Source organism: Rhea americana, unplaced genomic scaffold (genome assembly GCF_003343005.1).
Source record: "Rhea americana isolate MKP2758 unplaced genomic scaffold, rheAme1 scaffold_106, whole genome shotgun sequence".
In the NCBI taxonomy this organism is placed as follows: Eukaryota; Metazoa; Chordata; class Aves; order Rheiformes; family Rheidae; genus Rhea; species Rhea americana.
In genome coordinates this window covers 2,458,601-2,480,537 of record NW_028185106.1, presented here as the reverse complement: position 1 = coordinate 2,480,537, position 21,937 = coordinate 2,458,601, and the positions used below count along the sequence as shown (strand labels likewise).

The 21,937-nt window shown below is 37.6% G+C and overlaps 1 protein-coding gene across 1 annotated transcript in view; it reads left to right on the top strand.

Moving 5' to 3' along the window:
* The first annotated feature begins 1,867 nt into the window (after nucleotides 1-1,867).
* The window catches only part of EGF (epidermal growth factor), a 61,596-nt gene continuing 41,526 nt past the window's right edge, over nucleotides 1,868-21,937 (top strand). Inside the window, exons 1-6 of the mRNA XM_085309271.1 lie at nucleotides 1,868-1,994; nucleotides 10,429-10,560; nucleotides 13,327-13,526; nucleotides 14,490-14,671; nucleotides 17,417-17,647; nucleotides 19,121-19,323. Of these exons, the coding sequence (XP_085165397.1) occupies nucleotides 1,868-1,994; nucleotides 10,429-10,560; nucleotides 13,327-13,526; nucleotides 14,490-14,671; nucleotides 17,417-17,647; nucleotides 19,121-19,323 (1,075 nt within the window). The remainder of the gene's footprint in view (nucleotides 1,995-10,428; nucleotides 10,561-13,326; nucleotides 13,527-14,489; nucleotides 14,672-17,416; nucleotides 17,648-19,120; nucleotides 19,324-21,937) is intronic.

Below are 21,937 nucleotides of genomic sequence, written 5' to 3'. Positions count from 1 at the left end.
GTTTTCCAGGGGACTATTTGGAGAAGCAAGTGCTGTTTGGCATGAATCTGGCCCTGCATAATTTACATTACTATTATTGTGTTTTATAGCATGCAGAATAGACGTTCTGTTCTGAACAGGGTACATGAAAATGTGGCTTCCATTTGTCAGTCCGGATTTAATTAGTTGCATTAGTTGCAGCAGTGAGGATTGAGCAAGCAGAATGTGGCTACACTCAGGCACAGAAACATCAAGAAATAGTTGCTTTTGGTAGTGTGTGGCCCAGTTTATAATCAAGTTTYATGCTTCTTTCTTTCTTTCAGTGCAAATCTGGACTCTTAGTAATTCAGGCAAATAAAGGGGCAAAGAATTCCCAAGGACAGAACTTATGCAGCTGTAAGTTACTGTCTGATACTGCTGGTGTTTCCACCTGTTGTATTAGTGTTTATTCTAGCACAATACTGCAGAAATAAAAAAAATAAAAAAGGAAAGAAAGAAAAAGAAAAGAAAAAGAAAAAAAAAGAAAGGAAAAGGAAAAAGCAGCAGCCTCACAACAGTTAGAGCAGTCAGCCACTTAAACACCTGCTTAAATCTCAGCACATTAAAAATTCAGCAAATCACTTATGCTTGTACTCTAGAGCTTTGCTGATTTGGGCCAAAGGATTAGGGAAAAGGAGATTTTTTTTCAATACTGGAAGAATACTGAGCTTGACTCGCTTGGAATTTCACTAGTTTACATGCTTTGATAAAATAAGTGTAAAAGCACTATATCAGAACAGTAGTGTTTTAGAGCACCTATGTGCACATATAAATGACTGGAACATGTGTGACATATGGCAGACTTGGAACACGTTACCTTAGATTCTGACATAGGTATTTTCCTAGAACTGCAGAAGGGCCATATTCAGACCCTGAGAGAAAGCTGTGACTTCTGTGAAAACCGAATTGCAAACACATACGCTAGAACTGAATCTGGCCCTAAGTCAAGGTGTATTTCCAGCTGAAATAGATTGAAGAACCTGGAGGGATTTTTTTTCCTTCCTTTTTGCATGAACAAAGTTTGACAAAGTTTGGTGGTAAAACATATGACATTAAAAATGTGTGTGACTAATCGTGACTGAACATACATGGTATAAGTCAGGCTACAATCTCTGAGGAATAAAACTTAGCTGGTAGGCAGCAGGTACTTCTCAAATACGAGGGGCTTCTTTTGTAGAATGTATTTATTATGAGTGGCTGGGCATCTGCGTTCTGGCTCAGTTCCCTGCAGTAAAGAACTGACCACATTACTATTTGCAAACACAGGGTTCACTCAAGTGGTACTAAAAAGAGAAGAGGTGGGGCAAGYAGAGCTTTAAAAAGAAAGAGGAGTCCCTCCAAGTTTGTATGTATAAAGCAAYTACGTTTTGGAGAGGGACGGAACCTGGAGATCTTGCTCTCTATACTCCACTGAGGGCTGTAGTGAACAGTCTTTCAGTTTCTCCGTGTTTAAGGTTTAAACAGCAGCTTTGCTTGTCATGAGGAAATTTGCAATGATCCTTGCAAGCTTTGCTTTTAAGCTGTGTTAAATTTGTGGCAAGAGTGTCAGGCATTTCATACTTGGCTTCTAAAAAAGAAAAAAAAAGAGTGAGAGAGAGGGAGACAGAGAAAACGACATGTGTGGGGAAGAAATCCCCCAGGAATTTCTTCAAGGTTGTAGTCAGACACAGTAAGGGCTAAAGTGACAAGAAAAGCAAGACAAAGATAAAACTCAGTATTGTGATAAGATGTCTGAGTATAAGGGAGGAGATTGCAGAAACTTTTTGGGATTACACGTGTTCATCTTGCTGTGGATATGACTGAATACAAGCTTATTTTTCTCTAGTGACAGTTCAAAACACTCAAGATTATGTTTCTCTTCCCTGTTGCTTTTTTGCCAGTGGTTTTTAAAATTGGTTTTGTCAGCCTCTCAGCTCTGCAGCACTGGAACTGTCCTAATGGATACAGACTAGAGACTGAAAACTCCACTTGTATAGGTAAGTAAGTGACCATTCACAATTACGAAAACAGCATTTGTATTATCTTAATTGAACTTTATAATTTTAAAATAATTTTATAACAGAGTGTTAGTGTGCTGTACTGGCCAAGAAAATAAATCAACTTTTTGATATCACTTGCTTCTCAGAGCCAACAGAACTCATTTTATTTAATAGTTTCAGAAATCAGTTTCTTGTCAGTTTAATTATCAGAAAGTAGAATTAGGGTGTATATGATCTTTTTTAAAGAGATCTGAACAGTTGCCTGGTTACCAAAATTCCTTTTCTTTGCTTTAGTGTCTCTTTATCTTCAACACATGTGAATGCACATTGTTGTGCTACTATATATGTGTAATCTATATATGGATATATTTTTATATCTCTACATGCATAGAGAAAGAGTACTTTTATRTAGAGTTAATACATCCCATACAATACATGATTTATGTGTTGGATACTGTAGTACTAAAATGTGGGTGAAGTGTATGACATGAATATTACTGTAATAATCTCTAGTGATTTGGAACATTTAAAATACAGATTCTTATTCTTTAAAAAGTGTAAGATAAAGAATGACAGAAGCTTTCTCCCCACCCTGATACCTTGAAGTTCATCTTTTTTTTTAGAAAGACAGAGCCAGTGAAGTACTGGGTTTTGTGTTAAGGAGAAGAGGAAATGCTCTGTAAGACTTCAAGCAAACAGACCTAATACTTGGAGTTAAGCTTTTGTCATAGTTTGTTTTGTCATGTTTGGGCTTCAGAAGCTCTGACTCAGTTCTTGATACGATTCCAGTGATTTAATAACAGGTGCCTCTGTGCATTCTACCACGAAATACCAACTTGTAAGCAGAAAAGAGAAGTATGCATATTAAATGCTCTGGTATTGGGGGAGGAGGAACTAGGCATTTTTGTGTACAAATTATAAACTTGATTGAAGATTTATCAGAGATCCACAAACACTGAGGATATTTCTATGCTTATGCTTGAATTTGAATGAGGAGCACAATTCTGAAGTGAATCTCCATACTCTCCCCTCTTACTCCCCTCTTTGTGCAGTCTTGAAGTGCACAAATGGGATTCCCACTGGTGAACCTAAACCAGTAGATGCACCTGAGAAGAGCACCTGTCCTCCCTACTGCAGGACCAGACTAGAACTGGTTCTGTGTAACCTCATCCTGAGATATGTGCAGTTCCTCAGCAGCTGTTGCACTTTACAGATCCTCTCCTGTGGGTCCATGCTATTTGCTAATGTTAACCTAGTTTCTATGGGCTAATTAAGAAGTACATTAGTTATGACTTACATATTACTGTATCGCCTAGTCGAGACCTCACTTTTAACAGGACAGTCATACTAAACTGAAGGTGTTTGGCTATTTTTTGGTGGGTCAAAGTCCACTATAGATATCACTGAAGGTTAAAATGGTACAAAGATGCAGTCATTCTTCTGTTTCAGTCGACTCATTTTGCACACTCATGTGTTTTGCTCTCCCATTACCTGAGACAGGAGTTGCCCTACATTTTCTGTTGAAAGCTAGATTTATTCTCTTATTGTAGCAGTCTTGAGGAGACTAGGTAAAGCACCAAAACAGAATGGCTAGTAGCTCAGCAAACAGTGCAAGAAATAGTAATAGAGGTAGTGATTTCTGCAACGGCTAAATTTACTATGACGTACTCTGAGTAAAGACCTTATTTTACCTTGTATAGCATAGAATAAACAAAAAATAAAATGTGCTAGGTTATCTTTTTAATTAGAGAACACTGAATTAAAGAGGAGCAAGCACAGGCAGAATTTTGAGGTGAAATACAGGACTAAAGGATACTTCAATGGAATGGATTTCCCCTGTTMTTTTTTGTATGTGCTGGACACACAAGCTCTGTCATGACCAGAAGACCAGATGTGAGATAGAGGGTGCAGTGGGAAGCAAATGGTAGGAAGCTGGAGGCAGACTTTGAAGGTAATAATGGACATAAAAGTGGAGAGTGGGAGACATGACTCACATGACTCATACCAGTGAACTGTGAACAATGACAGCAAGCTGAACAGTGGCTTGGTGACCATCCTTGGCGAGTTGTAATAAATATACCAATTGTAAAATGTTCTTTGTCATCTGTGACTGTGGTGGCAACCTGCCAGCCATAAGACCTATCCTAGATTGTGGARGTGCTGGCTCTTCATTAGAGAGCTGCCACAATGGATACTTACTGGAAAGTGCATAGGCTTTTCTAGATTTTTTTTCCATCTTGCTACTACAGATGAAGATCTAGGTTGTGGTCTTATGTGGCTTAATATCTTATTTCTTAATTAGTTCCTTTTATTTCTAGGGATWGTCAAAGATCAAAAACCACTTCGTCATGAGGAAACATAATGTAATCTAATCTTAAATGTTTCACATAGTTTTGTACAGTTTTAAGAGAGAGTATTTGAATCCTGACTTGGTATGCCAAGAGGGGAAAGGTCTTTGAGGCAACAATGTATCCCAGAACAGCACAATCTATGTGAGGAAGTATGGGAGAACAGCTTATGAGTTAAAAACAAAGGACTAGTTTGATGCCTGAACACACCTATTTATCTGCAAGTAATGATACAACTGAAAGCATTTCTGTACTTCTTRACATTGCCATTTTGATTTAAACTTTAAAAATTTTTTAACTAGTGTCAGGACTGCGGACTAAGTTACCCTTAAAAATTCACCTTTCTTAGACCCCAGTAAACACACAGAACCCTCTGTCTCTAAAGGAAAAATGGTCTTGGCCATGTAGCAGTTGTTTTTTATCTTTTAGGAAGAAAAACAACATGAGAACGGTGTTTCTTGGGAGAGCTTTGATTTCTAACATGTTTGACTTCTGTAAGCACTRCAAGGGACACCAGGGAATAGGCTTTGGCCTTATGGCTATTTAGATTTTAGTTGATTCTGTCCTCCCCAAGTACCTCTATAACAACACCATTTTTCATGCTTTCTTGTGGTTTAGATACTTYTTCCCCTAGAAGCCAAGACACCTTCTGATGTGATACTGTAATCTCAAGAAGCCTCTAGTATGGTTCTTTGCATTACCAAATTTAAGACTGGACATTAGTGTCTGTTAATCTTGGGCTACCCTAGAGAAATATATTGATGTTCTAGATACTGCATGAATGAAAGTGTACCTTGTCTTCAGGGCTGACTTTGAGTACTCACTTTGTAAGTTTTAAAGGTGAAGGAAGATGGTTGTTTAAAAACAAATTCACAGTATTGAAGAGAAGCTTTTAAAGAAGGCAAAGCAAAACCCACAATATTAAAGTAATGCCAAATCATAGGGGTTCTTAAATTCTGCCACATCACTGCTAATTCTGATGTTGACTAGTCAGCATTTTTCACATCTTTAGGACTTCTTTGCTTTAGAACTAGCATGCTATGTGTTCCTCCAGAGCTACAGCTTTCTTGCTTTTGTAGCTGAAGATGACAGCTGCAATTAGATCAGCTGTTTTGGTTAGATTTTTCTTTTTGTATCTCAAGCTTTTCCTCTTTCTTTCTTGCTCTTYACCATTCTCCTGTCATGGAGCACTGGTCACAGAATCACAATATTAGGTTATTCCTGTTTGAATTACAAATTTAAAAATTCCCCTTAGTTACCTAAATCCTGGCTCCATTTTGCTCCATACAGCCTTCTGAAGACACACTGTTGAAATTTTTTATATTGTATTCTCAGAATTATTAAATGCCGATTCAAAACTAATTCACAGCTATCCTCTGCAAGCATCGTATAAGGTGRTGTAAGAGCCAATGAAATGGGGAGCTGTGTTGGCTACACCCATCATAATGTAATTTTAGGGATACATCAGTTGGGATTCCACTGAATCCCTATTTTTTGTAAGAGTGCAGCTGAAGCACATTTGTTTTCTTATTTTCAGTAGCTGTCTTCTAGTTAGCTCACTTCATATTATACTACCTTGGGATAGATATTTGAAAATATTTTTACCAAATAATAGAAGGGAATTCTTCCACATGGGTCTGAGTTACAGGCCAACTCACTGAAAGACTCCCATATAATTCTCTGGAAATTGGATTCTGCTGGATGTGGACAGATACTGTCTTTAATTGTAAAAACTTGGATGAAAATAAGGAGGAGGAGAATCTGTCACAAGAAATCTGTCACAAAAAGTGCCAGAAGATGACATCAAGGACTTCATCCTTGAAAGGCAATCCAGTAATAGTATGTTGAAAATTAAACTATTTTCAGGGAAGTAGAGACCAATTAGAACTGCACCTTTTCTCAGTGGCTTTGATGTGGAATTTGTGGTTACTAATTTACTCTCAGCATTTATAAATAAAACAAAGTTTGAAAATGATTTTTTTTCCATTCTAGTGACCAAACTCTTGAGATCTGAATCTAGAACAATAGAAGATTAGAGAAGATATTATAGTCCCCTGATATTGTTTTACCATTTTTCTTCAAGATATCCAGAAATGGTTTATGAACTTGATTTCAGATCTAAACTTGGTTCTACTTTATGTAGAACTTGTTTTTAGTTCTTCTAAATCATATGGTTCCTTGTGCTATCACAGCTGTGGCTTTGGACTGAAAAAGTGCAGGAATTGATAACTTATTTACATTATTTTTCTTACCATATTATCTGAACACTTCACAAAAACTAGGGAGCTGAGGTAATGATAAACTTGCACTTCTTTACTCCTTTGGTCAGAGAAGTGCCTCAGCTATTTTATTGTGACTTGTTGATAAATGGAGATTTTTTTCCATTTGTGACTATCTTCTGTTCTTTGAGCTGTATGTTTTTAACAAAATAGAAAAAATGTAGGAGCTATTTTCTTTGTAATCCAAATGAAATTTATTGTTTAACCATGTTGATAAGATTATGATGGTAACTGGATACAGAAGACAGAATTCATCCGTAGTCCAATTCCACAAGAATCAAATTTGAGTTAGGTTGTATGAGTGTGTGTATCTGTGTGTATATATTTTATGTATATAATCTGTATATTTGGGGCCATAATGAAAGGCACATTCTGTGTYACTGTGGTTTCTCTGTATCCCTGCCAGGCATACTAATGCTTCACCTTCTGCAATCAGAGYGTTTCTCAAGACTTTCAATAAAGTGGTGTATTTGTATGCAAAGTCATTGAGAGCTGCCAGCATCATGATGACATGATTCATCGTTTTTGCTGATTCTCAAGGCATTTTTTGCATAAAGAAGCCTTTGAGAACTGAGCAGAATCTTATTCTTCCATTCAGGACTGGCTGTCAGGGCACTGCAGACTGCTTTTGTGTTCACTAAGCCGATTTCTTTCACAGGGTAAAGTTCCCACTGGGGAAAGCGGTTGCCAGGATACATAAAACAGCTACAGCAGGATGCAACTGTGCTTTGCTTAGGCATAAAAAGTGCAGGTGAAGGCACTCTTACTTATACCTGATGGATTATTTTTTGATCAAGTTCTCCTAAGCCTTAAGAAACAGCTTTTGGGTGGTTTTTTTGTTTTTGTTTTTTGGATTTTTTTTTTTTGACCTTTAAAAGAAGTAGAGCTCATATTAAGCCCGGGACCTTTTACATTGTTAGCGCCTTGAACACTGAATGTTCACAGAGCTCCAGCATGTTTAACAATAGCTCACTGTTTATCGGCACTTCCTGTTTACAGCTGGAATGGATGTTCTCTGATGGCCAAGCAGCTTGTCAGTGTGCCTCTGATTTTTTCATTGGGCAATTATTCTTGAACTGTATCTTTTCCTCAGTTAGAGTGATCGTTCACTTTTTAGCGTATGGCTGATATTCTTTATTATGTGAACTTTAGTAGCGCTGAAGACTGGCACACTGATTACCCCCAGATCCCCTCTTCAAGTTACTAGGGAGGCAGTGTAAATTCTTTTAGCCTGATCAATCAATGTGCTCTTTCCTGGACAGTCATTTTGTTTGTTTGTTTTTAATTATATGATTTAAAGCTGAGATCATCCTGTAAATCACAGATCATTGTCCAGTTACCTTGGTACATAGCACAGTAACCTGTTTTTAATTAAAGCATGTATTCCCATTCTCATCTTGGTTAGAGAATATCCACTGATGTTTTTCATAATGTCTGTTTTTTTCTTGGTAGCTTATTCCTTTAGTTAATCACACTTGTTAAAACATGAGTTTAATTTCTAAATTTGATTTCACAGGATGGTTGAGGTTGGAAGGGACTTCTGGAGATCATCTAGTCCAACCTCTTGCTCAAGCAGGGTGACCTAGAGCATGTTGCATGAGATCGCATCCAGGCGGGTTTTGAATATCTCCAGAGAAGGAGACTCCACAACCTGTTCCGGTGCTCTGTAACCCTCATASTAAAGAAATTTTTCCTTATGTTCAGGTGGAGCTTCTTGTGTTTCAGTTTGTACCTATTGCCTCTTATCCTGTCACTTAATGCAACTGAAAAGAGTCTGGCCCCATCCTCTTGAGACCCTCCCTTAAGGTATTTATAGACATTGATAAGATCCCCTCTGTCTTCTCTTCTCCAGGCTTCAGTTCTCAGCCATTAGTCCTTGTTTAAATCTTTCCTGAAAGAAATTAAAGTGTTTTTTCTTTCTGAAGGTATGTATGTATGTATTGTGATCAAGCCTACTCCCAGTCTTTTTGATAAGCTAAGCAAACTGAGCTCTTTGGGTGTCTCACTGAAAGATGTTTATTCTTACCTTTATGGAATTAAAATGTTGAAAATGCTTTTGTTTTACGTTTCTAATCTATGAAAACAAAAATTAGTTAGCTACATGTACTCTGATTATATTTCATACATTATCAAAATTGGTTTATTCGCCATGTGGAACATATATTGTGGATCAACTCTGAAAAGAATATAGAAGCATTCCCTAATCTGTGTCATCACATTAAATGGCTATAAAGCATCAACTTTCAATGATCTTCCTCCTGCCTGCCAACTCTTCTGATATATGGAGATTTTAAAAGCATTTAAGGGAGACAGTTCCCTGGATCACATGAGACACCAGAGATCTACTTGCTTTCATTAATCTGAGATTGCAAACAGGAAAAGTTCCTTTCAAAGTGCTGAAGTGAGTTGATGAAATTACCAGTTTGTTATAGTGAGATGCCATTTCTGGCCTTCTCTGATCTAGGTGGATGTTCRCCTAACACTCGCAGACCTCCTAAAGCCCTGTGGCAATTTGCACATGATTCAAATGCTGGGTTACCCAAGAAGTTCTTCCTCAGTTCTTCTGAAGTCTTGGTCAGGAACATAAGTGTATATATATATACATAAATATGTTAATACATGTGTGTGTGTGTGTGTGTGTGTGTGTGTGTGTGTGTGTGTGTGTGGATTTGGTTGTGATTCAGTGTCCTGTACCTGCTTAGTCAAAAGTGTCCCGTAAAGAGAGCTCAGGTTATTTCTTTTTTTCTTGTATGTGCAAATTCAAACTTACTGTAATGTTAAAACTCAGAATAAAAGCTGCTGTGTTTTACTAGGGCATGGACATCAAATAGATCTTGGACAGGGTGAATGCCCTCAGTTATTCTACCAAGAAATATACAAGGACACAATACTGCCAGATGTCATGGACCTCTAGAAATTACTATTTGATTTCAGTAGGAAGTGAAGTTTCTCTGAACTTTCTGGGACAATCTATGGTGCTGAAAACTGATAAAGGGCTTAATATGCCCCCCACCCCCCAATGTAAAATGTGCTCCTCAGTGGTGACCTTTCTTTTTAGGGGAAAAAGAAAGAAAGAAAGAAAGAAAAAGTCCTTCACTTTAATAGCTACAACCTCAAGCCCTATTAATGCACCATGAATACTGTAGTTATCTTTTTAATTAATAAAGACTCTGAGCTAATCCATCAGCTAAAAGTCAAGTTTCTAATTAATTTGCTTGGTGCCCTGAATGGGTGTTTGACCTGGGATTGTTGCTTTCAGAATATAGTGTTCTTTAAAGTATTGTATGTTTTTGAGACTTGACTGAATTCAAAATGTCAGGGTAGGAGTGCTTTGGCAGTCGTATGTTTTATAAAGTCCGGTGATTTATTTGCAAAATTGTTACTGTGGGAAAAGAGATTGTAATAGAAGGAAGCAGCTGCAGGCAGAGGTTATGAGAGTGTCAAAATCTGTAGCAAAGGAAAAAGCAAATCACAGAAACAGAGTAGTGGACAAGTCCTTTCCCTATTTTTGGGCAATTGGAGACCATTTGTGTAAAGTGCCAAGTCACCTGGGGAAGAGGTAGTTTTCCTGGTCAGTCGTCTTAAAAATGAAAAAAAAAAATCACTCAACATACGAAAAGACAACAACCAACAATTCTGAAACTAGTAAGTGAAGCAATATAGCCATCCTCCTGTTTTAATGGTGGGAAACTAAACTTTGTAACTAACCTGCTATCAGCTTTCTGTGTCCAGGGTTGTCTTTCTGTTTATTTGYTTCTGCTTTTGCTAGCTGAGTTATCCTAATCTGTTCAAAACATTTTTCAGATATTGATGAATGTCTTGAAGGTGGTTTGGGAACCTGTGGCCAAAGCTGTATCAATGTTCCAGGGTCTTATATCTGTTCCTGTTTGCCTGGCTACACYTTGGATATAGACAAATGGTCTTGCTATGTGAACGGTAATGTAATTTTGTTTTCTAATGACTAAAAAAGAGTTTTAGAGTTTTAATTAGCAGTTAGCATACTTTTCAAAGTGAATCATGCCTRTCTCTTCCCTATTCACAATGCTGGCTTAATTCGGCTACTGGAAAGTGGACTGATGCTTTGATTTGCTCAATGAAAAACTGCCTCTTCTAGTGTGCAGTTAACTGGCAAGGGGAAAAGCAGATGTCACAGAAGAGTGACAGTGGAGAGAAGAAACTATGGTGGATATGTGAAAAACAAAAACGAAACATGACTTCCTGTTTAGCAGATCTACTCCCTCTCAGRAGTAAACTGTACCCTAACTTTAAACTCTCTCTCTTGTCCTGTCCTTACTGCTTACAGAAAAACACGGCGCTACATAAGATTTTACTCCCTTTTGCCGCTTTCAATCTCTTAGCATTGATACCTGTCCAGTGTAYTTAAGTTCTGGGGACAATGCTGTGAAATACGGGACAGGAAGTCCTTATTTTTGGTTTGGTCCATWGATACTTTGTTAATAAACATGAATGCTACTGTGAGTTCTTTCTCTCCCTCTGTCCTAAATTGTCAAACTGATTTTTGAACACACTATTTGCATTTAAGTTTTAAAACCTTTTAGCCACCCTAAGAGGAAAATATACATGGTTACAGCCTTTGAATAACCTTTATTTTGTCCTCTACTGATACTGCTGGGGGAATAAATGTATTGCTGTCCAGAGTAACAGGCAAGTGTGCTCTGAAATTCACCTCTTGTCTCTCCATCTTGATTTCTTGCATGTCTGGTTTGAGTTTTTGTCTGGGACGTACTACAACACCCTTCTGGTCCAGGTGTTCGAATTTTCCTTTTGTGATCAATATGTACTTTGGGCYCTCAATGTGGAGCTGTGGTGTGGCAGGGTGTGTTTGTGACCCAAGAAGCAGGGGATGTCTCAAGTCACTCTAGATGCAGCCTTTGGAACCAAGAGCATAACCAGAAGTATTCTGTGGGGCTGCCAAATCAGCATCAACAAAATTAGCTCAGTCGACTTCTAGAATCATCATTACTGACAGCAAAGTGTCCCTCCCAAAGCCCCAAGCTGCATTTTTGTAGCCCTGCCTATACAGGGCTAGCCCTTTAAAAAATAAGTATTACCTTTTTATCTAATGTTTAGTAAACTATTTACTTTTGAAATGAAGAGAAGTGAAAATAAACATGTTAACTCACAGTGATATTTCAGCTCAGATGTTTCAAAGAACAATCCTACCGTAATACATTACTGCTGGACTTCAAACTTTTTCTAAGGATATTACTAACGTTTATACCATGAGTAGAAAGTGAGTGACAATTCAGGAGCTACTGTCATGGATAAAGAACGCTATCCTTACACTAGGTGCAAATCCTCTGTAGTGAGTATACCAAGTGAAATACCCTCATGTTTTAAAGACAGTAAGCTCTTTGATGCAGGTGTGTTTTATCTGTGCATCAAACACGTGATAAACACGTGATAGTATTAAGTCCCAAATCTGACCAGTGCCTCTGCAGTTGAAATGAAAGAAAATCCAAACAAAATGCAATTCTTCAGTCCACATTCTATTTACAGCCCTTACTCACAGGATCCTGATGGAAAATGCAGAGCCTGAAAAGCGCAAAAGCGAAGTGTATATATATACTGTTGGTCAAGTAATTAGCAAAGTGCAAACAGTACAACTGCCGAATTCCTGAGATAAATTAACCTTGCTACACTTCAGTGTTCATTTACCATTTATGTAAAGCAAGTCTTCATAGTTTAAATATTCTTACATGGTGATGCTCAGTACAAATAGCAGCAGAAAAGGATGTCARTAACATCCTAGAAGCAGCTCTTATAACTGAGCAATACCTTGAAAAGTCCAGATACAAAGCAGTCTATTGTTACAGAAGTCAGAGTTCTGGCCATCTTTCTTGTGAATAACAGTAAAGTACGTTTTGGATACTTGTCAGAATTTGCTGCCTAACCTGCTGTTCGCTGGAGAAATCAAACTTCATCTCTTTAATATACAGGTCATTGAATCGAGCATCCTTGCAGCCATGATAAATGTGCAGCATCTGGCTAAAATTTGTAGGAGTCATATCTGCTGTTCTAAATCTCAAGTTTCATGTTACTTTTAAAGATAATTAGTTAAAATGTGGCAAAGCTTGCCAATAGAACTGGTTCAATTTTTCAAAAGAATATGAGCAAAAACTGATGACAGTACATCCTTGCTGACATCCATCCTTAATGAATGGAGAGTCTCCTTTGCATTGCTGGAAGATGAATTCAGYAAGTGATTAGACAGGTTTTAAAGCCATTATTCAGTTGTCATTGTATTAATAATTGTATTTCAAAATTACTTGATTAGTGCATTTTTTGTATGCTATGATCTATTGTGTCAGGTAACCAAATTCTGGATATCTCTAAGCATGTTTTAAATGTTTTAAATGCAAGATATGCATAAAATGATTCTTTTGACTCCAACTAGATCATAAGATTTGAGATGAGTGATAACAATTTTTTTCCTCAATTTCCCTTTCGTGGATCATTTTTTTGACCTAACACATTTTCAGCAGTAAATGYGTAGGGACATGAAGTTTATGTCACATTGCTTCTCTGCAATATATCTGGGAAGTTATCGTTAAAATGTACAAATATGAGAAAGATGGTTAGATCCTGAATGTTTGCTAGGGCTAGTATAATACTGATGAGAATTTAATGTGGCRAAAGTACCATACATATCTAATTGGTGTCTTTTTTTCTCCACACCAGACCCTGCACCTTTTTTACTTTTCAGCCATGGAAATGCCATCTTCAGAATTGATGCTGAAGGGACAAATCATGAAAGACTGGTGGCTGATACTGGTCAGTCAACACTTGTGGACTTCCATTATGCAGGAGAGAAAGTGTATTGGGTTGACTCTGAAAGACGGCTTCTGCAAAGAATTCACTTGAATGGCACACAACGAGAGGTAAGGTAATCAATTCTGTGAAATCGCCAAGTTACTGAACATTATAACCTCTGCTGAAACAACTCTGTTTATTGATTGGCACTTTAAAATTTAAATAGTATTTACTGCCATAATAGCTGTGGTAAGTACCAGGGAGGCCTGTGTTTGTGCTGTTTTACTGACTTTCACAGTACATTTAGTATTTTCTAGGGATCAAGTGAATATAGTTAAAAATGAAGGGGAGGAAATTTAGGCAAACCAAAGCTTTGAAGACAGTAGAGTGTCTATCCATTTTAAATTTATCACTGGTGTAACAGACGTTTGTCTTCCAGATTACTGTTACTCAAATTGGCACAAATGGTATGAGGAGAATGTATTTGAATTCCTACTCTCTTCTCTCAAACCTTTTATTGCTTTCTATGGTTGCATAAATGCCTCTTTCAGCACTGCATTTTTTGTTCAGAAAAAGCTGTACAGTTCATTGCATGCCCCTGATTAAGAGGGGAAGACAGGGTGTTGTGGCTGAACAACAATGTTCTGGGAGCCTTCTTTTGTTTGAAAGATACAGCCAGAGTTCCTGTTCTCACGTGGAGATGATGTATTTCACACTGATTTTTAAGGATTAGGGTCCCSCAGCAATGTGTCAGGCAGTCTTCTATCTGTAACAGTACAGGTCTGGGTATTTCATAGTAAGCCAAATACAGAAGATGTTTCTAGTTAAAAGATCAGTCCAGCATATTTCCTTATTTTCCCTGGAGAACAGTTTGCCTCTGTGAGGTGGTCGGATAGTTCAGAGTGGATATGTGCAAGTACAAAGAAGATCAAATGAAGTGGTTAAAGAATAAGAAAGTGAAATTTCTGTGGGTCTGAAAGAAAAGGATGTAAAATGAAATGGAAAGCCCACTCTGGCACTGTAGTCTACGTAATGCAAGTCAAGTTTAGAGTATTAAGTGGGGTACTTCTTGTCAACTTTTTTGTTTACAGAGACTATGTTACATAGATAAAGGCGTTTCAGGATTTGCTATTGACTGGATACATCAAAATATTCTTTGGGCCAATAAACAGAAAGCAACCATTGGAACAACAGACATGAATGGGAAAAAACACAGAGTTCTTCTAAGAGATGCTGGYCATCCCACAAGGATTACCATTGATGCTGAGCAAAGGTAATTTTGACTAGGTTAGTAATTTCATTGAAATGGACTCAGACTATACTAAGTGTTATGACTGTGATTTATAACCGTAGGGATAGTCTATACACATTGTATTATCTACAGTGCAATAATTGCTTGAGCTTTGACCAGGTAGGATAAAAGGTTAATAACTATACAAGAAATAAATAGAGAATTGCGTGGCAAAAGTCCACAGAAGGCTTAWGCAGAAACTGTGTCTTTTGGGCATAAGGGAAGGTTTTTGCAAAACAMGAGATCTGAGGGAAAGAGGCATTGCTGGTTCTTTCTCAAAGATAGTGAAATTTTAAGGTAGCAGGGAAGACGGCTTGGAACAACAAAGGATAAAGTCTCTGCAAATGGTGCAAGTCCCTTGTGCTCCAGATCTGGCATGCTTGGAAAATAAATTAGCATATATTCTGGAACATATCTAAACTCAAAATTTTGCTCCTGTTTCCTTTGTCCCTCAGTTGCTCTGCTTATTGGTTCTGAACCTATTATTGCTACTCTGTTTCTCTAGTAATTTAACCATCATAAAGATGCTTCTTTCAGCTCCAAGCTGTTCACACAGAGAACTATGCTCACATGAGAGTTTTGGCTTCCTCAAAAATTATTGATACTGATTGTCAATGTGGTCTCCCCATACTGATTTATCTTGGCATGTAGAGCTCTTCCATTCAAAGTTTCAAAAATAAAAGCTGAGGAGACTTTGAGATGCTTCTGTTTGGTACAACAATAACATATTTTTGTTGCCATAAAGTCGCTCAGAATAGTGTGGAAGTATTTTAATATTAAGGCTTATGTGCCCCCKCCTTGTGCATTTGTGCATATACCAACTTCCTGATGCATTACTAGTATTCCTTAGAATGTTGTCATTTGGATAGATTTTGAAGGCCTATATATTTTTCTCTCTAATCTGCTTTTGAAAGTCATGTTTACCAATTCGGGAAATTTTCAAAAGTCCTCRAGTCTGCTGGCCTGATGCCATAGGGAAATGTGTTACAAATGGCATTATAGGAATATATTTGGTGAACTTGCACTAAACTTTGTGGACAAACTCAAATGCATATATTCACCTAAGTGTGATTCACTAAGCATTAAAGCTGTACACAAGTGCTTAGAGGGAGGCAAATTAGCTAGTAATAAGCTGTAAAGAATGTAGGCGCCAGGGAACCTAACATAATTTTTACATCTTGGTGCATTTTGCTTGTGTAAAAATTCTGAGAGCTGTATATGTGAAGTGAATTAGGACAAATGTAATGCAGCAAGCACAGATATGCAAAAAGTTGATGCTAACAATATCTTCTCTCCAATGTGTGCAGCTCACACAAGTAACAGAGATCAATGTGATATCTTAGAAACTTTTCCTCAAAAGATGTTTGTTAGTAGTGATAAGATTATTTTAGTAAAAATAACGTAACTATTGCTGTAAGACTGATTTCGCTGAATGGATGTTAGATATGCTGAAAAATAAGGATTCAGAATTAAGAGGAGAGCAAATACAGTAAAGACTGTGTTCCTGCTTGCTTGTATTGTATCCTGCCATCCACTGACTTGCGTGACTGTAATCGCCTTTGTTTCTTAGTTTTCCTATCTGTAAAATGTGAATCCTCRTATCTATCTAAACTTCCAGAGCTCTAAAGATTCTTAAATAACAGGTGCTATAGAAATGCAAGCAATTATTAAAGAAATGTTTAAACGTATCAATAGAAAATCTGATGGACCTTCTTGAAACTTATTTTCACCTATACATTAAAAACTGTGGTAACTGTAGACTATGTAACAGAGTGGAAAAGCCAGGGCAGGGACTGATTCTTCTTCAGTTAGTTCAGTTCTTTGCTAATGAAATCTAATCCACTTCTGTGCCTTTAACATATGATTAACATAAACATAGCATACCTGGCTTTATGCTACATTTATTTTTGTACATTTAGATCTTAAAATTTGTGAAAACAAGGCAAAATGTTAATGCTCTTTGGAATTTGTGTGTGTAAGTGTAAGAAACAAAAACAAAAAAAACCTCTCTAAATCCAAACTTATGAAAAATAAAACACACATGAATCAGGGATTACTTGACATTTTGGAACAATTTGCTAATCTTAGTCACATCAGTAAATCTAGGTTCTGATCCATGAATAACTTCCCGTATAAGTAATTTGAATGCATGATTGTTTTTGATATTAGAGCTTTATTTTGAGTGTGCCTTAATTTAATGGCAGCGTAGTCTGACTGCTATAAATGATGCAGATCTGCCTCGCAAGTGTGCCATTTCCCAAGTTTACTTGCATTCTGGTTTTCTTCTCTGACCGCATGGCTGAACAAAGCAGATGCAGAGACAATATTGCTTCATGGTTAAGCTGAACTGATTCCTACTTGACCTACTTTGAGAGAAATTTCTAGTGTCTCACTACTTCCTGCACTGTATTGTCCATAATAGAAATAAGTTTTTTAAAATAAGAAAACAACTCTAGTAAAATTCTAGCAATAGTACTGCTTCCATTAAACAGRCAACACTTTGTGGTCAGAAAAGAGTTCTATTAAGGGGAGATGTATATGGGGTTTTCCTTAAATAGGTTAGCACATATTAAGAAAGCCCCTGGCTTTATTATTATTTTTTATTCTGGAACCACTGTGATAAGAAAGAAAAACTCTATATACAGGAGCAGCTAAACAAGGAATGTGCAGCAATGACATAATCTTGCAAATTTATCTTTGTTCAAAATATGCTTTTCTTGTTGGCAGGTTGTTATTTTGGTCTTCAGACAGTACTGTTTCCAGCATATACAGAGTATCCCTTGATGGGAGTAATAGGAGAAATGTTTTAAGAACCACAGGAAAAATAAATGCCATCTCACTGGATTTGATTGACCTAAGGCTCTACTGGATCCAACATGACCATGAGAAAGAAGTTTCCCATATTGGATCATGTAATTATGATGGTGGGGCTATTCACTTGCTCAAAAATTCTGTTCGGTGAGTTTTTCTGAGCAGGTCAGAAATAAAACAGTCATTTTCAGGGATAGTGTTAAGGTCACCTCCTTCTCCTGTTTCTTTTGTCTGTTCTTAACACAGTAGTGAGTATAAAGTATAGCAGAAATGGCCTATAACAATATATTTAACGTTACTGATAGGAAAATAAAAAGTCAGAACTACTTTTCTGTTCTGTGGTGATAATATTGCTGTTCAGTATTCCTCATATTCTAAGCTTTTAGTAAATGGTAACTACTTAATCCTCAGGAATTCCCTCTGAGTGTTTGTTAGTGGTCTTTTTCTGCAGATAGAGAAGCCAAAAGCAAAGAGATTAAATGATTTGTCCAAGGTCACAGTAGGTGAGTGCAAGTGTCTGAGCTGTGCTCAAGACTCTGAGCTAGATCAAGTCTTTCCTGTCCTCCTCTAAACTTGTTGTCCTCCTTAGCTATTGAATGTGGGGGCTTGGCTAACCCCCAGGGCTCAGTCTCTCCAGTAAACCAGCAGATCTGGCAGTATCTGTCCTATGGAATAACCTCATTCCACCCTACTCCCCAGTGCCTGGGCTAAGCACTGCCAAGGGCCTGTTACATCTGTGTGTGTTTGAGTGCCTGTAACACATCTAGCCTTCATGCTCTACAGTGGTACACATGTTACATGCTAGACCCGTTTTCTGAGGAAGGTTACTCTGTGTGACTGCAGCTTCTATCAGATTTCAGCAAAGCTGAGGTTTTTCTCTGCACTGCCAGTTGCCTCATTGGATTTTTTCCTATCCTTTCTCCTTTGAGTTGGTTGGTGTTTCCTGAGCATCAACACTTTTCCTTTGAGCCTGGATGATATGGATTCTTCTTTTTCCTCCTCCTGAGTAAGGAGGCTAGAAGTCTTGCTTTTAGTACTTATTCTGTCTCCTCTCTTATCAAAGCTAGACCATTGTATGGTTTCTGCTGGCTGCTATAATTGATCAGAAAATAGAAACTAATTTCATGTGGCAGGAAAAGCTGCAAGGTGAATTGAGCCCAATTTCTTGGTACAGTCAGAAGCTTCAGAAAAGGCACTGGAAATTGAGAAAATAGGGGACTTAACTGGCCTAGATCCTTCAATAAAGCAAGCATCAATTTTAGTTGCTGGGTTCAACAGATGCAAGGCAATACCTAGGCTTTCTTTGTGAGTTGAGTCAGTCCTGAACAACTGGTCAAAGTCAAATGGAAACAACCAGTCCTCACAACTGGTGAGAAATGTTCATAGTTTTGCAGCTGGTTCTTGCAAATCTGCAGGATTCTGGCTGCTGTATTATTTGGGAATATCTGTGGCATCTCACCTGACTTGCTCATATATAAGATTATGTAGAATGCAATTTATACTAAAAAAAGGGATATTTACTGTGTRCTTGACTGAACTAGATGCTTAAAAAATGTGTGAGTGAGTAGATGTGTCAAGATCCAGTAGTGTGCACTTCATGTTATTTTCTGTTTGTTACAGACATCAATTGCTTGGTATGTCTGTCTTTGCTGAGCACTTGTACTATTCAGAGTCGAAATTGGGTATGATATGGAGAGCCAACAAGTATACTGGAAAAACTGTAGTCACAATTAGCCTGAAGCCATCATTTTTTCCACCAGTGGAGATAAAAGTGGTACATCCATTCAAACAGCCAGGTGCAAGAGAAGATTCTCAGGATTTTGGTAAGTAAATTGTAATGATATAGTTACATGTGTGAGAATAGTAAAGTAATATACTCTGATCTTTTTAGATAATATTTTTTTCAGCAAAAATCCAAGATTCAGTGAAGTCAATGACARAATTTGCTTTTAACTTCAGTGATTCAAGATTCCATTTGGTGTGTGTAACTCCAATTGGAATACAAGGCAGGAAGCATGCTGAGCATAGATGCACTCTTTTAATATAAAAACACGTATGCATAAACATGGTTTCCTCCTCCTCTTCTCTTTTATTTATATATAGACATTTTTATACTTTCCTGTTAAATGCACATAACTGACAGCTTTTTAATTCTTCTTGTAGATTATCTTCATCAAATGACTTTTCCCTTCTGGATATTTCACTCTAATGCGTATATGAAAACCTCTGATCATTTAGTGTGGCAGTAAAGGATTTTAAGAAGTGTGTCATATGTCCCACAAGTGCTAATGTGTATGTCTCAGCTTCACTGTGGAGTGACTGGATTAGGAGTTACTCTGTTTAAGACAGACCTGAATTTGCCACAGGAGCTATCAAATGAGAGTCTGAGATTAGTTGTAACCTACAGTATGAAGTGGCCATATCACCACTTTTCACTGTGGGTCAGAAAGTGAAGGCAGATGACTACGGAGAGCTCACCCTGCTGAGGATTTCTGCTGTGACAGTAGGAAGTGTAATGCAGAATATACCTGTCCAGGGGAAATAATGCCTTGGTCTCTGGTCTCTGGAAAGCAAAGCATTATTGCTTTAATTGAGTAGCTTTAGGCATCAGTTTTGCTCAGATGTGAACAACAGAGCAAACAGTAGGACAGGTAGTGACTCAGGCACTTGTGAGTCTCTAGCAAGAGTTATGGAACTCCCAAAGGAAGATGGTCTGAGGTCTCCAGAGGCCTGGGTGATGTAAAGACGTGGAAGAGGCAGTATTTGTATGAGCAAAAATGAAACTGTAGGTATCTCTCTTGAACTACTCCTAAATATCCACTATCAAATAGTCTTTCACTCTCTTCATCCAGCCAATACATTTGTACAGTATTGTGCTCCTTCTTCTTCCCGAAGCCTAGTCTGAGCAGGGAAATCACAATCTTCAAAGAGGCTTTCCCCTTTAAATGTTTAATTTGCAGTGCAAAGAGCTATTGAGATGCAAAGAGCTATTGAGATGCAGAAGAGAAAGTGCTCTCGGAGATAAAGCTTATATTTTTGAATACCTTCATTCAGAGACATTCCCATTTTGTGCTTTCTTCAAGGAAAACAAGCACCTTGGCAGATTAAAGCATTTTTCTCAGCTTACACATCTCTTGTACTCACACAGAAGACCTAGGGAAGGATGGTGACCTGTCCACACATGACTCAAGGTTGTTTCAATGAGATTTCAAAGACCCTGAGTAACATCTCATGAAGGGTGCTTAGATATTGGTAGTCACYATGTCTGCATATGCATGAGGATGGAGAAGGAGAAACAGTGATCAAGAAATATAGGTTGTGATGGTGGACTTTTGAACCTCAGGGGCTATTAGTTGYGTTACATGTGTTCACTTCACAGGAGCATTTAACATAATGCTCATTAACTGTGGGTGCTTAGGTTTTATTCATCTCTCAGAAGCTTAGCTCCTCGTCTTCCTCTGGAGCATACTGATTTCCAATGCTTTTGTTTCCACTGGAAACAATTTTCTTCCTCTCTTTTCCTTGATAAATATACTACTAGTGTTTTAAAATGCCTTATGATACTGCTCTATTTTTAACACGTCTTTGAAAAGTATTAACAATAAGTGGTATCAGCAGTAGCACTTTTTTATTCCATATAGCATTCATAAGAAGTCTGGAAAGTGATAGAGTCACTATCCTGACTCTAAGTCACAAGCTTAACAGGCTGAATCCAGATGAACCTTTTGGACTTTGCATGTATGTTGCTTTGGCATATCCAGTGCAAGAACTGGGATCAAATGAGATTTATAGCAAATCTTACAACAGAGAAATCTGGAGATGAAAGCGTACCTAAACTAAATGGAAGCTCTGTACAACCTAAGCAAGTATATGTTGCGATGCAGTGTTAACTGTGAATTTTCAGGCTTTATTTAAAGCAGATATCAAGTGAGTCCTTTAGGAAGAAAAAGTGCTCAGCTGATGTGATTTTATTTTTTTGAACTGAAGTTTGTATTATTTGCTTTAGACTTCTCACTACTATTTAAGTTCCTCTTATCCTATAATTTACTTCCCTTTCAAAAGACTTTCCTGAATTGGTTGGGATCAATAAGTGCAGAGAAGAACATGGATTCAGCTATAACCCCAGACAACAAGTTTGGTAGGGTAAAATCTGAAAGGAGGTCTTGAATCTTGAATGACTAACCCTAGATTTGATGACACTATATATGTTTATAAATACCTGATGGAATGCTAGTTTCAGTTTTATTAATGGCTCATAAAATGTCCAAATTACCTTAAAACCTCAAAGACTACCTCTGAAATTTTTTAAAGCRTCTTCTCTGATAGGTTAAAAAATTAAGAGGAAATCATGTTCAGGCTACCCAGGATTTTTTGGAAGAGGACTTACCTTGTTTTTCCTTTCCTGTGTGAAATACTGGCCTCAGACTATTGTTTGAG